Source organism: Gopherus flavomarginatus, chromosome 1 (genome assembly GCF_025201925.1).
Source record: "Gopherus flavomarginatus isolate rGopFla2 chromosome 1, rGopFla2.mat.asm, whole genome shotgun sequence".
NCBI classification, from domain to species: domain Eukaryota; kingdom Metazoa; phylum Chordata; order Testudines; family Testudinidae; genus Gopherus; species Gopherus flavomarginatus.
Genome location: NC_066617.1, coordinates 51507668 through 51528362, shown reverse-complemented (window position 1 = coordinate 51528362; position 20695 = coordinate 51507668). Strand labels below are relative to the sequence as shown.

General features: G+C 38.9%; 1 protein-coding gene across 4 annotated transcripts in view; it reads left to right on the top strand.

Moving 5' to 3' along the window:
* MDFIC (MyoD family inhibitor domain containing) overlaps positions 1-18219 on the top strand; it is a 79616-nt gene extending 61397 nt beyond the window's left edge. For 2 of the 4 annotated variants that reach the window (XM_050936356.1, XM_050936357.1), the window contains one exon: positions 14463-18219. In XM_050936356.1, coding sequence (XP_050792313.1) covers positions 14463-14710 — 248 coding nt within the window. In that variant the 3' untranslated portion in view covers positions 14711-18219. Of the gene's footprint in view, positions 1-4700; positions 5405-5513; positions 5967-14462 lie in introns of those variants that run through there. The other 2 variants (XM_050936359.1, XM_050936361.1) reach the window with 2 other exon arrangements.
* The last annotated feature ends 2476 nt before the right edge of the window (positions 18220-20695 follow it).

Sequence of the window (20695 nt, the reverse complement as noted above, 5' to 3'; positions counted from 1 at the left end):
TGGGAGTATAGCCAGTGCCTCTAAAGGCCTTTCGCTACATAGGTAAAGGAGACATCAGTATTCACTGAGTAGACTAGGAAGGAACAGTGTCCAGGAGAGCTTGGAATTACTGCCCAGCTGCATCATTGCCAGGCAATAGGTGGTGAAGAGGAACAGAGAGCAGATCAGCATGTACAGGGGAGCAAGGGAGAAGAGAATCAAGTAGCAAGAAAGGATATGTAGGGTGATGTCAGGCAACCAGGCAGCAGAGAACCATGTGCAGAAGAGTGAAGGGAAAAAAGAAATGGAATAGATAGGATGCAAGACATTTATTATACTGACAATAACTAAAAATATTTTCTATTGCTTTTCAGTCGAAGCAATTGTTATAGTCACAGTAGTGATGTTATAGGAGGGTTGCAGGCAGAGAAATTTGTGGGTGGAGCTTGACCCACGGTGGTAGCCCAGACTTTAAAGGATCACTGTTGGTGGTGGCTCTGGTCTGATGAAAGAATGGGAGTACAAGTGGCTGAGAAGATCATGTTAGAACAGTTCCTCTACGTTATCCTGCTCGGAGTGTATGAATGAGTATCCAGACACTGATCAGAGACTGTGAGAAGCAGTGACACTGATTAAGAGCTATATACTGATCATTGGGCCTGTCCAAGAAACACTGCGGGGAGGGGTACACAGCCCAGCCACAAGCAACTCAGGTGACTGGAGGAAGGGCAAGGAGGGGTGATGTGAAAGAAACCTCCCTATCCAAGGGGAGGAAGACCAACTGAGCAGAGCGCCTTCAGGAGTTAATGCTCCTGGAGAGATGAGTAAGGAAGGAGGTTCCAGCCTGGTAAGAGGCTCCTTCACAGGAACACTGTTGAATCTGAGAGCATAAGCAGCCGAGACCCTTCCACTCTCAGGTAACTGCTTTGTGTGTGGGCAGCTAGGCAGTTTCTGACAGGTTTTCCCAAATATGGATTGCAAATATGGGTAGGTCTGTGTGGTAGAATCTAGCGCCTGTAAGAAGAGAACAGAAAAAATGGTGGTCCAGTGCAAGTTAATGAGATCAGTTCCAAGGCTTAATAGACTGAGTGTAATCAGATGATGGTCAAGAGGATACCAGGCTGGCATCAAGGGAGAACCATTAGATGCCACATTTCCACTGTGCATTCTGGGGGATATATGCCTCATATCCCACAAGGTGGGTATAGTTAACAATTCAGAACCACACAGACATGGCCCGTGTGGGGGTGACCACGAATCTAGCCTGCCCTGTTATAATTAGTCAGGACTGACAGTTTTGGGGAATTGATAGAAGTAGGCCCCAGGAAGGCCCTGGAGGAAGAAAGTGGGGAGTCTGTGGACACAATGGGAAGAGACCCATTTATAGCAAGACCTGGAACGATCACAGGAAGCACCTCACACTTATGTTACAGGCGCTCCAGGAAGCCAGTCTGACAGCCACTAAATGTCAATTGGCCAACCATAGATTAAACTTCCTGGGATATATTGTGGGCAGAGGGTGTTACTCCTATTGGTGGTGAAGGTGGGAGGTGGTTACTCCCATTGGGAAAGGTGAAGGCCTTGTCAGAATACCCAATCCCTTTTAGAAAGAAACAAGTATGTCGCTTCCTGAGGCTAGCGGAATACCATAGGTAGTTCATCTCCTACTTTGCCACAGTTTAGGCCCCCTTAACAATCTCCAAGGAAGATTACCTCACTAAGAAAAATCTACTGAACTCAAGCAACGGCAAAGCCTTCCAGGTATTAAAATGACTGACCCAGGAACCTGTCTGGTTTCACCACAAGTTCTCAAAACCTTGCATTTTGCAAATACATCTGACGTTGCCCTTGGAGCCTTACTGTCACAAGGAGTGGGGGAAAAGGTGGAACATCCTATCCTTTATCTTAGCAGGAAGTTGTCTTTCCCCTCTCCTCTCCAGGAAGTTGCCTATTTGGTGATGGAGAAGGAGGACCTTGTGCTAAAGTGGATTGTAGGTATGCCTGTGGGGTCACCCATTCCAGCTGGTGATCGATCGTACACCCCTACAATGGCAACAGTCTATGAAGAACCACAACTCAGAAATCCTATGGTGGTGTACATCTCTGCAAATGTACTGCTTTAAAGTGCTACCTGGAGTTGGCAGAGATCTCTTTTCACAGGATATGGTGGTCTGTCAACAGAAGTCCACCTGGCGGATCCAGAGCTGAGTGGAAGAGTGTATGAAGGGGTTTACAGACATTATGCTAAATCACAGCAAGGCATGGGGAACAGTACTAAGCAAGGGAGGCCTGCCCCTCAGCAGGTGGAGGAATGGTTTTTAAAATGGTTTTGGTAGCCCAGGGACAGGGGAGTGGTGTTATAGATCAGGTGTTATAGTGGGAAAAGTGAATACAGCATTGGCACAGCCACTCTGGAAACTGTGATCCATATTCTCTCCCACCTCGCACACACTAGGGTTACCACCTGGCTGGTATTTGACCAGACTGGTTTTTTTTATATGGATTTGCCAGTTGTCAGAAAAATAATTTAATCTGCCAGGTTTTTATTTTTACCTGGGTCCAAAGATTTGCATTATCAGCACAATACACTGGGATATCTAATGTTAAAAGTTAGTATCCAGCTACAGATGCTGCAGTGTTCCCACTTCCTCAGTTTAAGTGATGACAGATCAAAACTGTTGAAAATACAGTAGCTGTCTGCCCACTACCAAGCCTTTGGACTGATGAGTGGAATCACCTCAGTGTTGAAGTAGTTAAAAGTGAGCTTTGCATTAGACGCAACCTCTGCTATTTCTGTCTGGAATTCTACGATGCTGCCATTAAAAATAAGAAATGGCTGGAAATGGCAAAATGAAATGGTAAATACAAATTCAAGAAATAATTCAATGGATTTGTTTTATGTATAAAGTTCCAGAACGTTCACATTCAGGTGTATAGGTAAAATATAAACTCAATGCAGTTTGGGAAAAATAATCTCAATGATGATGCACACAAACAAGACAGTTTGGATTAATGGGATCACAGTGTAAAAATAAAAAATAGAGTTATCAGTCTTATCTAGATGTGTTCTCTCTCTAGATACTATAACTGGCTGTTGAGGGGGCAGGGGAGTTGTGGAGTTGACTTGTGGTTAAGTTGCAGCAGGCTTGCCTTGTGGGGGGAGGGGTGTCTTTTTTTTTTTTTTTTTCCTTTCAAAAGTGGTAACTCTAACATACACCTTTTGACCTGGGAACCCAAGAGAGGCCCTGAAGCAGAGGACATTGTCCCCCAGCAGACTACACTGATATTGCTGAGCCTGTGACTGTGCCCCAAACAGAAGAGCCACAGCCCATTAGGAAGTGATCTACAGGGGTGTGCAATTTGGGGTGGACCAACAAGTGGTGTGGACACTGGAACTCCCCTTCAGGACCCTGGGTTGGGACCCAGGTCCCCCTCTATTCATGACAGAATACCAAGGGGAGGAGAGAGGATACGCTGGAGGGAGAGGTGTGCTGTATACAACCCGGCAGGACTCCCTCTAGATCAATGTTTCTCAAACTGAGGTCGCTGCTTGTGTAGGGAAAACCCCTGGTGGGCTGGGCTACCCTGTCCGCAGGTCCGGCCAATCGTGGTTCCTATTGGCCACAGTTTGCCGCTTCCAGCAGCTCCCATTGGCCTGCAGCGGCGAATCGCAGTCAGTGAGAGCCGTGATCAGCTGGACCTGCAGACGCGCAGGTAAAAAAAACCCGCCCGGCCCGCCAGGGGTTTTCCCTACACCAGCGGTGCCTTCAGTTTGAGAAACACTGATCTAGATTCTAGAATGAGGAGGGGAGGGATAGCTCAATGGTTTGCGTATTGGCCTGCTAAACCCAGGGTTGTAAATTCAATCCTTAAAGGGGGCCATTTAGGGACCTGGGGCAAAAATCTGTCTGGGAATTAGTCCTGCTTTGAGCAGGGAGTTGGACTAGATGGCTTCCTGAAGTCTCTTCCAATCATGATATCCTATGACAGAGGAAAATTCTGGAGCCATTGCTAGGCCAGCTGGCTCAGACTAACCTATTACAGATAAGGGCCTACCAATTGCAGTAGCTTTGGTAGCTCTAAGTACTGGTAGTAGGATAAACAGAGGGAGGGCATACTGCAGATTCCAAGGTATCCTTATCTACTTTAAACTGGCAATATTTAAAAATTGGATCATTTTCCTTATCAGATTATGTGTTTCAAGAGCTCATATTCTGGGCCCTCGTGAAAGCTTTCTTTTGTTGCGCAAGGTTATATGCCTGTTTGTTTCAGGTAGCTTTTTAATTTTCCTGAAGAAGAGAAATGACTTTTGTTAGCTTTAAAATGCTTATATTATCATGTGTCTTCTCATGTTTTGCATTTTTATATTTTTTCCCCAAACTAGGGAGAACTGTGCTGTGTATGTGGCCCATTTGTATTTTTAAAATTTTAGTTCAGTATTTTGCTTAGGAATATTGAATATTTTCAAGGTGGTTTGCACAGCAGCTGCAGAGGAGTTTGTTCACATAGATAACAGGGTTTATGCTGTTACCTCTTGTACACTGCTCTGTAAACGTACACCATATCTCTATTTAATTTAATTATTATTATCATCATTATTTTACTTTTGCTCAGCTGGCTTCTCTTCAGCTTGTCTCTTGTTTGTCTCAGACTGCTGTGCTGCTTTGGTTGTGGCCTGTCTTTTCTGACAGTGCTTAGTGTTTATCCTTGGCTTTCCCCAGGTCTGCTCCTCCTATCTGCATGAGACCTGTAACACCTGCTGAGACTTCTGTTCATCTCTCTGTATGGGCCTTGAGCAAACCCCTGCTGAGGACCTCAACTGCCACTTTGATTGCGGTTTTGCCCTTTTTGATTCTTGCTGCGAGACAGCAGAGTGCTTGGGAGATTTGTTTTGAGTTGTCTGAACTCTGAATATAGTTAGCTAAAAAGCTGACCAAGGTCAGCATTCTGTAAGTGAGCTTATTTACCATTACAGACATGAAAACCTTCTATCATATGTGACCTGCCTGCTTGGTATGAAAGCTTATTGGGTCAGTTTGTGACAGGTTAGTGTCAAGTATTACAAAAGAAGCAAAGATCAGCCTTCATGTGTGTTTTTTCTTTACGTGCTGCAATTTAACTTTGGCTGATCTTGTGCCATTTAGATGGTCATGTAATGGATCTCTTAAAATCTATTTGTTATACAGATCTACCCAGTTTAAATAAAAGAAGTGGGTGGAGATAGCAGAAGGGAAGCCAACCTGAATAAATGCTTGTTTCAAACTTTAATATTTAACTTGGATACTGAGTAATTGGGTATAAGGAAGGAGTAATGGGTATAAGGAAGATGAAAAATGTTGTGCTAATACTACTATTTATAATAATTATTGTGACCTTTAAAAACAAAATGACATTAAAATATATAACTAAAAATGAGGAATGATTTGACAAACTTTGGTTACGGAAAGTTAAGTTCAGGCTGCAAGGCTTTACCCTAACTTAGATCCTTGCTGTTTGTATGTAGCTAAAGTTACTTTTCTTTTTTTTTTTTTAAGGAGTTACCCAGTTGCAGCAATGTGCTGCATGTATGCAACCACTAAGATACTGAACACTTTCTTAAAAGAAATATTGATAAAGGGACCATTTGTCTTCAGAAAGTATAGTTCAAATTGAGAAAGAGTTGTTTTTAAACCAAAGTTTGCTGTTAAATATAATTTTTGTGGGAGCCCTGGTTGAGTTTTATTCATTTTTGGGTCTTTTGCTCCCTAAATTGTGAGCGATGAACCTCTCATTTGGGAAAAAAAAGAATAATAAGAAATTAAGACTGCCAGATCCAAACCTAGCTTGGATCTTTGCCATTCAACCGTACACTCTTTCAATCAAGTTAAGAAGCATTGATGAGCTTTGAAGAAAGTCTTCTACATCCTCATCTGGAAGAATGATAGAAGTTTATGAATAATTTCCCATGAATAATGTTCTCCACAAATTTGGAATTTCTTTTGCTTACACAGGTTCCATAAGGACAGGGGAGTGGTGTTATAGATCAGGTGTTATAGTGGGTTCCATAAGGAGATCATGATTTCCTCAAATGCATTAATTTTTCAAAAGTTTTCAGCAACATTTTGCAATTTTTTTAACAGTGTGACTTGCTTTAGAATAGTTTGCTGTGAAAATTTTACTCTAGAAAATTCAAGCTATTGTTGTTTCTGTTCCCAGACTAAATGAGCATAAATATTATAATTGGGAGGGAGGGAGGAAGAAGCCGTTTGGGCCTTAAATCTCTCAAGGAAACAGCTGTTAAACAGATTATGGCACTTAAAACCTGTATCATTTGCCTAAGGTATCATTTATAAGCAAATTAAGCTACTACAAAATATGTATTGGTTGGGTACAACGTTTATATGTTAACCTTCTCTTGCCAAATCTACCGAAAGTAACTTTTGTGCATATGCACTGTCTGAGCTGCAGAACCTTGACTAGCTTATGGTATTTATTACCTATTTGCTCTGACACTGACAAGGATTTTTTAGAACGCTGTCCAAGAAATCTTAAAATACAGGAGGATGTTCCAGAGGACTGAGGGGAAAAAAAAGTTTCTAGTGTCCTAATAGTTAACAAAAGCTCAGTGGAATGATCTGGGTAACTTCAGGCTGGTTAGCCTAATGTTGATACCAGGCAAAATCATGGAAAGGCTAATTCGGGATGTAATTAGTAAATAATTAAAGAATGGTATAATAATTAATGCCAATTGACATGGCTTTAGAAAATAGGTCTGGTTGAACTTGATATTGTGTTTTGATAAGATTACAAGTTTGGTTCATAAAGGAACTACATCATTCTTAGTCTTCTGTAAGATTTTGCACTACACAATAATCTGATTACGAAAACAGCACTATTCAGAATCAATGTAGCACATGACTAACTGATATGTCTCAAAAAGTAACTATAAATGAGGAATTGTTGTCCAGCAGCAGTGTTTGTTGTGGCATCCCACTGGATGGCCCAATGTTCTTCAATATTCTTTTCAACAATATGGAGGAAAACACAAAATCATTGCTAGTTTGCAAGAGACAGTAACATTGATGAAGTACACTTCTACCCTGATATAGCACAAATTCGGATATAACATGGTAAAGCAGCGCTCCGGGGGGAGAGGGGGGGATGCACGCTCCGGCGTATCAAATCAAGTTCGCTATAATGCGGTTTCGCCTATAATGCGGTAAGATTTTTTTGGCTCCCGAGGGCAGCGTTATATCGAGATAGAGATGTAGTAAATAATGGTAAGGACAGGTCACTTCCACAAAGCAATCTGGATCACTTCGTGAACTGGGTTGATTTGAGTAATGGAAGTTTTAATACAGCCAGAAGCAAGTTCATACATCTAGGGACAATGAATGTAGGTCACACTTACAGGATGGGGACAGTATCTTGGCAAATAATGAATCTCAAAAGGGCTTAAGAGTTGTAGTGCGTAACCAACAGAACAAGAGCCCCCAGTCCAGTGCAGAGGCAAAGAAAGTAAATGCAATCCTAGGATGTATGATCAGGGTAATATTGAGTAAGAGGAAGGAGGTGGTGTTTCTTCTGCATATTGCATTAATGAGATCTTTACTGAAATACTTTGTCCAGTTCTGGTGTCCACACTTTTAAAAAGGATGTTGAGACATTAGAAATTGTTTTAGATTCGTGGGTAGGAAAGTGAAAGAGAAAAGGTCTATGTAACAAGGCTCTCTCTTTGCTCCTGTCTGCCTCTGTGCACCCAAACCACTTGGAGACTCTCCGCTAGTAAGCAACACGTGCAGTATTTACAATCCTCCCCCCCTCCCAACTTTACAATGTTGTGCAGCACCTTATATAGAATAGTATATAATTCCTCAGCCATTTAGCCTGAGGAGAAGAGAGGAGAGAGAAGTCTCTCCCTCTGAGATCTGTCTTGGCCCTGGCTCTCAAAGTTGCCTGCCCTGCCCTCCCTCTTTCTACTTCTTTTCTGTTTCTTCTTCTACTCCCTGGGCTAATGGGATAATTTAAGCACTTTAACTCTCTCCAGGCCATTCCAATCTATCTTTGCCTGCCCAGCTTACTATGGGTGATTTAATTGGTGATACAGTGATCAGAGTGCTGTAGAGTTGCTGTTGCCCAGCTCTCTGACAGTCTGTTATAGAGCAATTTCTACCCTGATCAAAAATAGAGGAAAATCCTTTACCAAAAATCCTTCACTATTAACTTTAAGGCAAATATATCTTGGTTTATGGGAAAGGGTCACTGGTATGTGGGATGGGAAACTGGAAGATGAAGAACTAAGTAATGCTATTGTGACAGTGCAGACCCCAGTTTCTCCAGCCTACACTATGTTAGGAAATGTCCGATTTTTAAAAATGGATGAATGAAGGGAGAGTTTTTCTGCCCAAAGAAATAGATTGTTGAAGTTAGCATGTCACTGAGGTGAACAGTGGCTTTAGTTCAAACCTTTGGCTTCTGTGGATTATTAGGAGACAGTTTTAGGTCCAGCAGCCCTACTTTGTATTACAGTATGAAGAAGACTGTCTGTCTCTGCAACAGAAAAGAATAGGTGTTTAAAAAGTTGCAAAAAGATAGCAACCTGGAGGTGGAGGGTGACTTTATTCTTTTTCCATAATCTTCACTCATCTTTGGGAATATAAAATGAAACTCATGTTCCAGATGTTGGCTTAATGTGTTCCACTTCTGACTCATCTGAAGCACCTGCTGTGTTTTTTTATGTAAGTGGAAATAAACTCCATTGGAAACAATCTTTCATACAAGTAATATCAAAAATATTTGTGCTTATCCAAGATGTTCTAGTTAAGTAATCTATAAGGACTTGGTTTTGGAGCCTGGGAAAAAGTTTCTGAATCTTATGAAAGGAGTGGGAACATAACTGTCTGCAAAGGGATATTGGAAAACCTGAAATTACCTTTATGACTGAATCCTGTGCAATATACTGTGGTGTGTTTCCTGTTGCCTTTAAGTAACTGGCTTCCAAAGAAGATAAGGGACCCTCTACTATCTGCTAAGAGAGAGTTCATCTAGGCCAAGTGACAGAGATACTTTATAGTTTTGGAGATGAAAAACTAGGCTACATCTGCTAATACCACAGTCGGGCATGTGTGTGGTTTCTGCACCACATTGATCTGTTGCACGTGCTTATAAACCCAAGGTTTCTTATTGCCATTAGAAAATACAACATGAAATGTCTCCTCTACTTCTCTGTCGGTCTCCATTTTAAAGAAGCTAAGAAATACTGTCTAATGACATGCTTAGATGGGATGTCGCAATAATTGTGCCTACAAATTTACCCTAATTATGAGCTCAGCTGTAAGAAGTGAATGTAAATTCATAAGATGTCACAATAATCTATAACAACAAACATTGATGAGAAAACTACAAAAGCGAGACAGACTGAATTAGTCCCAACAAAAAGTCCTACTGATATAACTGAAGGACTGTGTTAAGATCATGCCTGGTAAACAAGAACTGTGTGTGAGTCACATCAGTGAACCAAAATTGTGGGTCCTTAAAGAAAGAGACTGGGTGGAAAAATGTGGCTATTGGAATGAGCTTCGCCATCATGGCTGCTACTCTACTGTCTCTGGGGCCCCAAATCTTTGTCATCCTGATTCTGAAAATTGTCCTGCCAAACTGGGCCAGAGAGTGGGGAGCCAGGCGACATCACTGCCTCCAATGGCTTTGGCTAAATCCCAGATATCACTTTGAATGTGAGACTTGTCTCTTTCTTGTGCCTCCCCTTTTTAATTCCCTACTTTATTTCTTCTCTTTCCAATCTGTCTCTTTTTTCCAACAGTGAGGTTGCACGTGGGAGACAACACCAGAGACAGAAGCTGCATTTCTATCTTTCCGGGTTTTTTCTCTCTCCTTTTGCAAGTGTTTGTCTTTTGTCTTCTATGAAACAGATCAGACTTTAACAACAGCTCGCTACAAACTATCTCTACAAACTTCTCTTTTCCCCCAAAGTATGGTTATCTTTAATGCCATCTAAGAGACTGACAAGAGAATTTTCCCTTCTAAAAATGCTCCCCAGCTAAAGGGAGAGGGAGCAAAGAAAGTTGCTAAAATGAAAACTTTATTCAATGCTTTACATTCAAATGCTTTAACTGCTTTTCCTTCCTTTTTTGTATCTTTCATAAAAGGTTGAAAGGATTTCTAATACTTTGCTTGCCATGGTACTAAGCAGGCTGAGGTCTCTGTGTACCAAATCCTGAACCTTGTTTAAAGTTGTTTAATGTTGGACAGTGACTTGGTTATGTTAATACCTCTGATCCATATATTCCATCTAAATTAATACAACTGGAACCCCACTCTTATTAGTGTGTTCTGTTCAACATAACCTCCAGGTCTGTAGTACCTTTGGCACCAACCAAAGTGTAGGGATTTTGGAGAAACTACTGAGAGTCACCCAAAATCTGACGTTGGGTGGATGTGGTGACGATAACTTGCCCATCACAACATATTGTGTAATCTTCTAGTCCAACAGCTGTTCAGAGTCCAGATGTAAAATCAGTAGCACAGAGGGAAAAAAGTTTCATTAATGTTTCAACTTTGCCCTTGAAACATGGCCCAAAATTTTTGTTCATCATACAGATGAGTCACTGGTCACTGAAAGGATAAGGAAAGTAACACAGATGTTATGCCTTTTTTCTTTTCATTCTCTGAAATTTATGTAGGCTAAATAAACCCCATAGGAAACAAAATATCTTCTGAGTGGAGAATGTGTGAGTTTGCTATCAGGGCAGCGTAAATCAGAATAAACAGTATGTGCATAAGTTTCTGCTTCACTCCTGTGAAGAAGAGATGAAAGAAAAAACATCCATAGTGACACCCATAATAGAACCATCAGCCAAAATTAGTAGTGCATCATTTCTTTGTGTAATTGAGCATACATGGATAGCTTTGGCCTTTGATAATTAGCCAAGAGTGAAGTAGCTTTATTTAGACCAACGCAATTGGTCTGCTTCAGTAAATATCTACATAATGGAAAGCTTCGCAGATTCCACGGACTGTCTTTCACTACACTGAGAACTGAAAAGTAGACTCTAGTGAGTTTTGCCTCTTGCTTTAAAAGCCAGTATATCAATGTTGTGCTATATCATGAGTTTGTGTGTCTGCCTGCTTCTGTCTCTGATTTACACATCGTCGGAAAAGGAGGCAGTGATGAAGATCAGTGTATGTGTTTCTTTATTTTGGTCTTTATCTCTCTGTGTGACAATTGTGAAATGTCCTGCAGTTACTCAAAATCATTAGATTTTGATTTTGTTGATGCTTTGTTAACAAATTCTGTGTTCTACACACCAGTTTTCTTGCATTATTAACCTCTGTCTATCTGCCTGTCTTGAGGGTAGAGAATAGTAAAAAATAACTCCAGTTTCTCAAATGTGGACACTCCTTAGACTCCTGTGACTGTTGTCTTCTACCTCTAGTTCCTTTACATCAAAAATCAGAGAGGAAATTGTACCTGAACAAATCTAACATCTCCATGACAACAAGCTAATTAATCACCATCAGTGTGGCTTTGGGTCATCTTCACTCAGCTAATATTTCCCAACTTCATTTCACATATCTGCTGAGTTTTGGAGAAAGGTCACTGATATAGGTATAGGGTTTTTTTCTTATAAAGAAGCCACTTTAACAGACATAAGCATTGTTGTTGGTTTAAAAAAAAAAAACTGCTGAAGCTTATCATCATTTGCCTCTTCCAGTTCTCCTTCCCACACAATGATAAGGAATTTCTGAGAAAGTTGTTTTGTTTTTCTCGCTTGCTCTCTGGCTTTACTGCATCTTGAGGGTTTATTCTGGGCCACTTCTATTCATTATTTATATAAATTCATTTCTTGGCTTAAGTACTGCACCTAACCTAAGATATTTATGTATGCAGATGACAATGTTCTTGCCTACTGCAACTGATAATCCTCTTGTCAACACTTTCCTGGCTTTCCTGGGTCAGCTGGCTCAATGAAAATCACCTCATTCATTTATTTTTTAAACATGAGAACTGCAGCTTTGCTGTTTCCTACCAAAAATTCTGATTGGCCTTTAATTTCAAAAATATACATTTATCATTTTAGTTTCTCAGATATTAAATGTGTGTAAAGACCCATAAGTCTTGCTTGATCACAATCACTCAGGGTATATCTATGCTGCAAATGAAGATGTGATTGGCAGTATGGGCTTTGGCATGGGTTAGCTGCGCCAGTACAAGCTCGCCAGGAACTCTGAGTAGGTACTCAGGTTTCTGAGTTGGGCTAAATTAAAGATAGCATGGATGTGCTTACAATCACACCTTTACTTACAGTGTAGATGTATCTTTAGTACGTACACTGACTTAAGATTTCGTCCAAAGTTAGTACATCGGTATGGACGTTGCCTACTATAAATAAGTTAGTAAGCTCATTTATTTTACCACATCTGGACTTCACAGATATAGTTTGGTCAAGTTTTTACATAAAGCCTTTCAAAAATGTGACATGGCCTATAAGCAAGCATCTAAAATTGTAACTGTATTCTTGAGCACTATATTGTCATCACTATTGCCTCTGGTTACATTTGTAGGTTAGCATGAAAATCACCTTGCAATAACTATTTATCAGTAGCTAAGCAGTTTGGCATCAAATGTTTTTGAAAGGACAAACTAACTTACAAGTGTACCAGTAGAAAAACCACTTGGACTATATTTTCTCGATTGAGTTATAAATATTGTTAATCTAATTTAGATTTTAGTCTGTCTAATTTTCAAAACTGATTACCCACTCTGATCAGATTTGTTTTGTGTCCAAGTGAACCATTCGTTCCTTACAACAAATATTCCACAGCTTTAAAGATGTTACCCTATAGTGACCTTTTGCTGGAAAAAGTCTTGCAACTTTAAAATTTTCATTTGTGTTCTAAGTATTCCTGTCTCTCACAATTTAAATATCCTCCTCCCCAAATAATATCTGTTGCTGAATGAGGAACACAAAATTAAACTTGTGTGCATGATATATGCAGCTATATCTGGGGAGGGGGTTCTGCTGAGCATTTCAGAACATACTGTATGTAACTGGGTTTCCTTTGCATTGTTTTTGATGAAAATCTGATAAATGTATGCCTCAATACTATAATTTTATTCTCATTGCTCAATGCTTTGCTATTCTTCCAATCTTTGTGTGTTTCCCTATCCTTTATCATAGAATTAGAGCAAAATATCAATGACAATTATTTGATGTGATTTCATGTATTCATTGTTTGGGTGCCATCTCTCCAACTGATAATGTGTGGGGTACTACTCGAGTGCACTTTCTCATTTACCATGTGTGAGTTACCAGTGCCTATGACAGCAGGATATTTCAGTTCAGGTTTAGTTCTAATTTCCAGTTAGCTTTAAAAATTAATTAAATCTAAGACTAATAAGAGAATTGTGCAGAGGGATAATTTAAAATGTGGGATCAGAACAGATTTCTTTTTCATTGTTGAAAATGTAGATGTATATATGGCATGTTGATATGGCTGTTTTTGAGATTAGCCTGATATCACAGAGAAAACAAGATCTTCATGCTGTGATGGCATCTCCTTTGCTATAACTACTTTTTTCCATAAATATCAACAAAACAAGCAAGCACATAATTTATGCATAAATTATAGGCAGCTGTGACCAACTTTCAATTCATAAAGTCTCAGTGTTCTGTTTTTTATTTTGTCTCCTGAGATTTTGTTTCTCTTATGAATTATGTCTCATGAAGGTAATTCTCAAAATAGGTGGGTTTGATTTGACTTGAAATGTGGGTTGAGGTATGGTTCTTAATTCCATTCTTTCCCCCAGCACCAGTTCTCCCGTCCTTAGTCACACAACTATAAATTACAAGTAACAAAGGTTCCCAATATAGTATGAACAGTAAAAGTAAACAATGCAGAAATTGTATTGTACCTTTGCCACACAAACTGATCCTGCAACAAGAAACTAACATGTTCATATGCCAGCTCTATGGTTGGTACCACATCGGGCACAGATATAAAATATGGTGAGTTTACAATCTAGAAGACAGGTGCAAAGGTGGACCAAAAGGAAGCAGTCACTTTAGATAACCTGGATATTTCTTTCATAATCTGGTAATTTATGGGTGTTGTGGAAGAAGTGAGTCTGAAGACAAATTTGAATGAGGAGATGATAGAGAGATGCAGAGGGTAATGTGAAATCAAGAGTAGAGAAAGGACTTGCAGTCTGGCATTGAGGCTAGCATAATTGACTAATGGAGGGAGACGTAGAAGATGAGATCCAAGATTTAAGCTGGCTGTATTGTGACCTTGAAGAGGAGGACACAAAATTTGAACTTTATGTTGTAAGGGAGGGGAAGCTTTGCCGATTTTAAAGCAGTGCTAGTAATTATTATGTGACATATTTGCACATAAAATGTAATACTGATTTGTCCTTTTTTTTTTTTTTTTTTTTTTTTTTTTTTTTTAATATGCGGCGCACTACAAAACTGGTACTTCCGAAGATTGCTGTGTTCACTGTATCCTGGCTTGCTTGTTTTGTGAGTTTCTCACCCTCTGTAATATTGTTCTGGGACAAGCTTCCTGTGGCATCTGTACATCGGAGACCTGCTGTTGTTGCTGTGGGGATGAAATGGGGGATGACTGTAACTGCCCATGTGACATGGATTGTGGCATAATGGACACTTGTTGCGAATCATCAGACTGCTTGGAAATCTGTATGGAATGCTGTGGGATTTGTTTCCCAACATGAAATATTTGTATCTCTTTTTTTTTTAAATTCTGTTTAAAAACTGGAGAGCTTTTTAAAATACTTTTGAAGATAAATAAGGTAAGAGTCTCACACAGTAACCTAGTATTTGCACTGTTAACTTGCTGTGTTTAAAGATTCTTTAGAGAAAACAAAAAACCTGTACGCTAACAAATGTTTCATGGTTTAGTATGTGAAATTCTGGTTACTTTCCAACCCTCTTTTGGCTTTGCAAATGGGACAGTTGGCTGCAATCAACTTAAAGGCCTGATGCAACAGGCCTTTCTTGGTTAAAATAGCAAAGGTTTTGGCCAGAGAAAAGACTGCAAAGTAGCCTAAATATTTCCCCCTCACCTACTTTAATGCTTAAATGCTTTAATTGTCTTCCATTCCTAACACACTTTTGCAGGAAGTCTTGAAAGCAAAATGTCTTTATTTCAACCTTTTATGGTTTGAAGTAACCCTGGCCTATTATATTTTAAAGTGAATTTAAAATATGCAATGGGAATCTACAATTGGTCTTGGTGCAGTGGTCACATTGAAATGTTTCTTCTCTTTTGAAATATTCCATTGGTTTGAGAGAGATTCCCTGTACTTATAAGGGTGAATACTGGTAATAGGTGAAATTCCAGGCATATTAAGTCAGTGAGAGTTTTGTCATTGACTTTAAAAGGGTCAGGATTTCACCCACTGTCTTCCAAACCAGAAGAAACTTTTTATATGGGACCTGTAGTTCCCTTCAGTATTAATGTTACTTGAAATGATCAATTTTAGAACAAGGTTTTGAAAGCCTAGGTAAACATGAAACATACCATTTCTCAGTTGGACTAGATAGTCAAAATCACTCTAGTTTTTTAAAGGAATATCATCAAAAATAATTTCAGATTCTAAACCAACCAGTTTTTGTGGCTTTACAACCATATTTCCTAATTTAATTTTCTCCCCCCTCCTCTGCCACCCACTTCCTCTGCTGTAGGAAAGACCACACAAATAGGGGGAATGAGCAGTCAGAGAAAATAGTGAAACCAACTAGGCGGGAAGTACTATCATTTGCAGAAAGTAAACTTATGAAATATCTTATTCTCAAATATTGGTTCTTTTAAGTGTTACTTATAAACAGTATGTAAAGAATTTTCAAATAGTTACTTTTAAGCTAACAGTGTCTCTTTAAAACAGAAGGAACTATAGTAATGGCTTTTAAAAACACATAGGATTCAATGGGCCAAATTTTTCTCTTAATTACACCATGTAAATCTAGATTTTCTCAGTATAATTGAGAACAGATTCTGGCCCAATTTGATTACACAATTTCCAGATTTTGGGAAATAATGGTGCCCATTTACCTTACCATCTGCTAGTTCCTCCCCTCAATACCTCTGCCTCATTTGTTCTGTTATGTAAACTACCTGTACGTCTTGATCTCACATGTTTAACTTTGCTATCTAGACTCCATATTTCCTGTTTGTAGTTTGTTGGTCCTAGTTGATTTAGGTCTCACTACAACAGTCCTTGATGGGTAATATCACATTTCCTTAAAGTGAATTGACCCTAAAACAGTTCTTTTCAATTTATGCAAATGTGACAAACCTGAAAGAGCATGGAAATGTGAAATTCGCTGTCAACACATTGTTCTTACCTAGGGCCTGGTTCTGCGAACACTGACTAGTAGTGCTTACTATTGTGAGTTCTCCCCACAGGGGGTAGGGAGAGAGAGCTCAGTGGTTTGAGCATTGGCCTGCTAAACCCAGGGTTGTGAGTTCAGTCCTTCAGGGGGCCATTTGGGGATTTAATTGGGAATTGGTCCTGCTTTGAAGAGGGGGTTGGACTAGATGATCTTCTGAGGTCCCTTCCAACCCTAATAATCTATGATTCTATGGAAAATGATAACCTTAAAATAGCTGTATCTTTCACAATTCTGTTGAACCAGGGAGGTGTTTCCTTCTGCCTTGACCTCTCCAGGATTGTGGTATATTCCAGTTCAATGCAAATTTATTCAGCAGGTATCTTTATCCATTTTTGACAGTAACTACAGTAACTATTCCCATCTGTTTTTGCTGCATAGATAAATCCAGATTCTGATCTCACATTAAGGTGAACCAGGTGTTTCTCCACTGTCAGCATTTTCCAGTGGTGTAACTTCATTAAGGAAGTGCTCAGCTATTATGGTAATGGACACTATACTAAAAAACTATATAGTTAAATTGATAAAATCACTGAGCTTAGAATCAGGCCTATGGGGCTTATTTATGACTCCTTAGAGTGTGAACCACACTGGGACGGGGGGAAGAGGCATGCTGGCTGAGTGGCAGTGCCTGGAGGTGTTTTGCCTTTGTAAGATATAACGCCTCTGGGGAAACTGGGGGCATCACAGTGAGCAGTGGGACTTGCTGCACCTTCCCCCAGCACAACGTTGGTGGATGTCACCACAGTGGTGTTGGGGAAATGTTCTCTGGGACCACATTCCACTGAAGACTGTGTTAGCTGTCCCGTCCCGTGTTGCTTAGCAGAGCCAAATAAGCTATGGCTGTCCCTTGTTTTGAATGCGCTTGTGAGTCAGGGGAGAAGGGCTTCCTATGTCTTCTCCTTGTGCCAGAGGAGTCACATTTTGGTTTATAGGTTTCTGGAAAACTGAACATCTGCATTATTAAGCTTTTAGTAAATATTAAATTTTAAGAATTGTTTAGTATTGCTCTTGAAAATAAATTACTATGCCACAGGCTGCTATAGATGGGCAAACAATTATGGTCTATGCAAACTACTTTTTCATAGTTTAAGGTTTGTTTGTTCACTTAAATTGTTATACACACAAATGTTTCTGCTTGTAGGATACTTTACTTTTCATTCTTTTTTCTGAAGAGTATAGTTCCCATATTGTTAAACCAAAACCAAGAAGAGCTCTGTTTATAATTTATATATAATCAGAATCTGGATATTTATATATACCTAATTTTAATACTTCTCTTGTGCCCACTTGATTTGTGAAATATTGGGAAGTGGAAATACTGGCAGGTTATAGGACATATAAAGCCTGCCAATGACTTGGAACTATCATCAGATTATTGCAGATTTAATTCTGAAAATTTTAACTGTATGATTTAACATTTAAATCTATTCTGCTACTCTGTCATAGAAATATTAGCACTTTTGTAATATTTATCTCTGCAGCAGAGAATATTAGTGAGTAGTTTAAATAACTTCTTTTTTATATTTATATTCTTAAAATTCTCTTTTGTTATGTCCGCTCTGTAGGCATTCTTATGAGCATCTTGTGTAATAAAAACAAGCAGAACTAAAAGTAGACAATGTGAAAATGTAGTTTAAATAAAAAATCAGTACTTGTCAAGTTTGTAAAATTTCTGGTGGACATTCACAGTGTTTCAGTTTTATAGTTTATAATTCTGCAAACTGGCCCTGTTTTTTACAAATTGGTAAGTTACTATTTGTATTTTATATTAACTGGATCTGTGTAATTGTGAAACACTATTTTGAAATAAAAGAACTTTATTTTAAAACTTTGGACTACTTTGTTATTATGTTACTGTCATATTACTGTTTTGCATTTTAACATCATGTGGAAGTTTCTGCATACAGACATTGCTTTATGCCAGAGTTCCTGCTACAGCTTGTGATCTTTGGGTGACTCTCAGTGTGAGTGAACCTGTATCACTATGTTCAGTTTTGCACAACATAGCAGATTTAGACTTTAAAATTTCCGAAGAAATAACTTGGGACTTCGTAATATGGAATATATTTAAAATACATTTTGTGTAAGTTAAACTCTAGTGGGACAAATTTATCCCTGGTGTAACTCCATTGATTACACTAAGGATGACTTATTGTATTTTTAATATATTCACTGACATATCCCTTTCAAATTACGAAAAAGCTACACTAAACATGGAGTAGTTGGTTCACAATATTATTTAAGTGGCAGTAAGATTAATGGACTCACAAGAGTGCAAAAGCTTAGGGTTCATCCACTCAAGAAAGAAGCATCGCTTTAATTTAAGGTGTGATTTTTTTTTAAACCAGTTTAACTAAACCAGTGTGAAAGGCTGCGTGGCACCTACTGTGGTTTAAACTAAGGTTATTTCAGTTTCGCTCAAATTGAGTGGAACAGGGTTAAGCTAAATAAGCCTCTCAAACTGAATGAAGAGTGTACACATGGCCTTTTACAATGGTTTTACTAAATCATTTTTTTAAAAGTGATACAACCTCCTGTATACATGAGGCCTTAGAAAATCAAAAATAATTCTAAAGACTCTCTACCAAATGTTACTAATATTTTAGTTGCAATGAATGAAATTTTGCATTTGGGACAATAGCTAAATTTCTAGTAGAAAATAGTTGTTCATATAAAAACACTAATAAAAACCTTTACAAATAGCAGCTGCTTGAGGTTTACTCCAGCTATTCATATATAATAGTAGATGGCTATAAACAATAACATCTAGAGAACAATTTCTTCAGTCAAGAGGAGACCTGATGCACATTTAAGAACTTCAGTGTGCATAATAACTGTATTTTAACACTAGTAATTTATAGTAAGAACGGTTAGTTAAACTCAAAGGGAATAGCCATCTTTTAAGAAAAGAATACATTTCTAAAGGGAAAAGCTTTTTCATTGTAGATCTAACTATTTTATTATGTGTTGCCCAAATAATATTCACAACAATAGAGAGAGAGAGAGATTGTGTGTGTGTGTGTTCGGAGACGAACACTATGGTTACACTGAGGCAAATCCATTACAAGCTCTTATCAGATACCTTACAACTTTCTGCAAAACTTCTATTAATCTGAAATTTCTTGCTTCTCTCAGTCCCAAAGATGGCAAAGAGCTCTCTGCCTGTGCTTAGAACTTGTTTAGACATTTGGAAAACCCTGTCAAAATTGTCATCATATGTTCTTGTTAGGAGTGAGAGAAGGCAAATCAGAGAATTCTATCTCCGAACCAACAGTGACACAGGCATTTGGAATACTCTTCAGAGCAGCTGAGTTCAGCTTGACTCAAGAAAATAGTGACCTGAGGGGCCCTACAAAAAAAATGAGGATTCACTATGTAGAGAGTAATCATTATCCCCTCCTAACTAAGCCGCCTGGTATTTGTATGCTGCAAATACTTTCCAATTCCAAAGGTAGCAGGATGATTTTGGCCCAATCTGGACATTAGGAAATGGAAAAGTTTCCTTAAAGTAGCCATAGAAGTTCTCCTGCACCAACTTGGACTTGTTCAGAGCACTCAGCTTTCTAGAAGATGAAGTTGACTACAGAGATCTACCCATTCATCTAGGAGCTTTGTCATGAGCATTCACCAAATCTTTGACAGTGATATTTGGCACTGACTAGCTGAGAGATTTTGCCATGGTGAACTATTTCCACCACAGTTTGAGAGGAGTACCATCTCCGCTCTGCAAGATAGGGGCAGATGTAGGATTTGATTACAGGATCAGAGCCTGTATATGGGCTGTCTTTTTAGTATGATGATTACCTTTGTGTTTAAATTATCTGCAGGCAAACTAATTTTGTCCCCTTGTGCCTATGCATTACAGTACAGTCTAAAATTAATTATCGCTTTACTGAAATACAAAATAGTACACAATATTTTTCTATAACTTTTAGTACACATGTAGCATTTTATTTATTTTTATTCTGGAATGCATTCACTGATTTCATTACTGTAATAGTCTGGGATAATTGGGCATCTTTTTTACATGACCCTCTGAAGCGTGTAGTCAGCAGCCAAATACTATTACAATTTGTTTTCAACCAACAATGCAGTCTTCCTCAGCTACTTCATCCTTGAGTTTCACCTAACTAAAAAGCTACTTTATGTGCACTAAACAGACAGCATATCTAAGTTACATACCTAATGGAGGTACATTGCAGAAGATAGGATAGTTACTGCATAGACTTCTGGGAACAGGCTGGCGTAAATTGTTATAGCACTGGAACTATGACCATTTATACAGTTGAGGCTCTGCCTTCTGA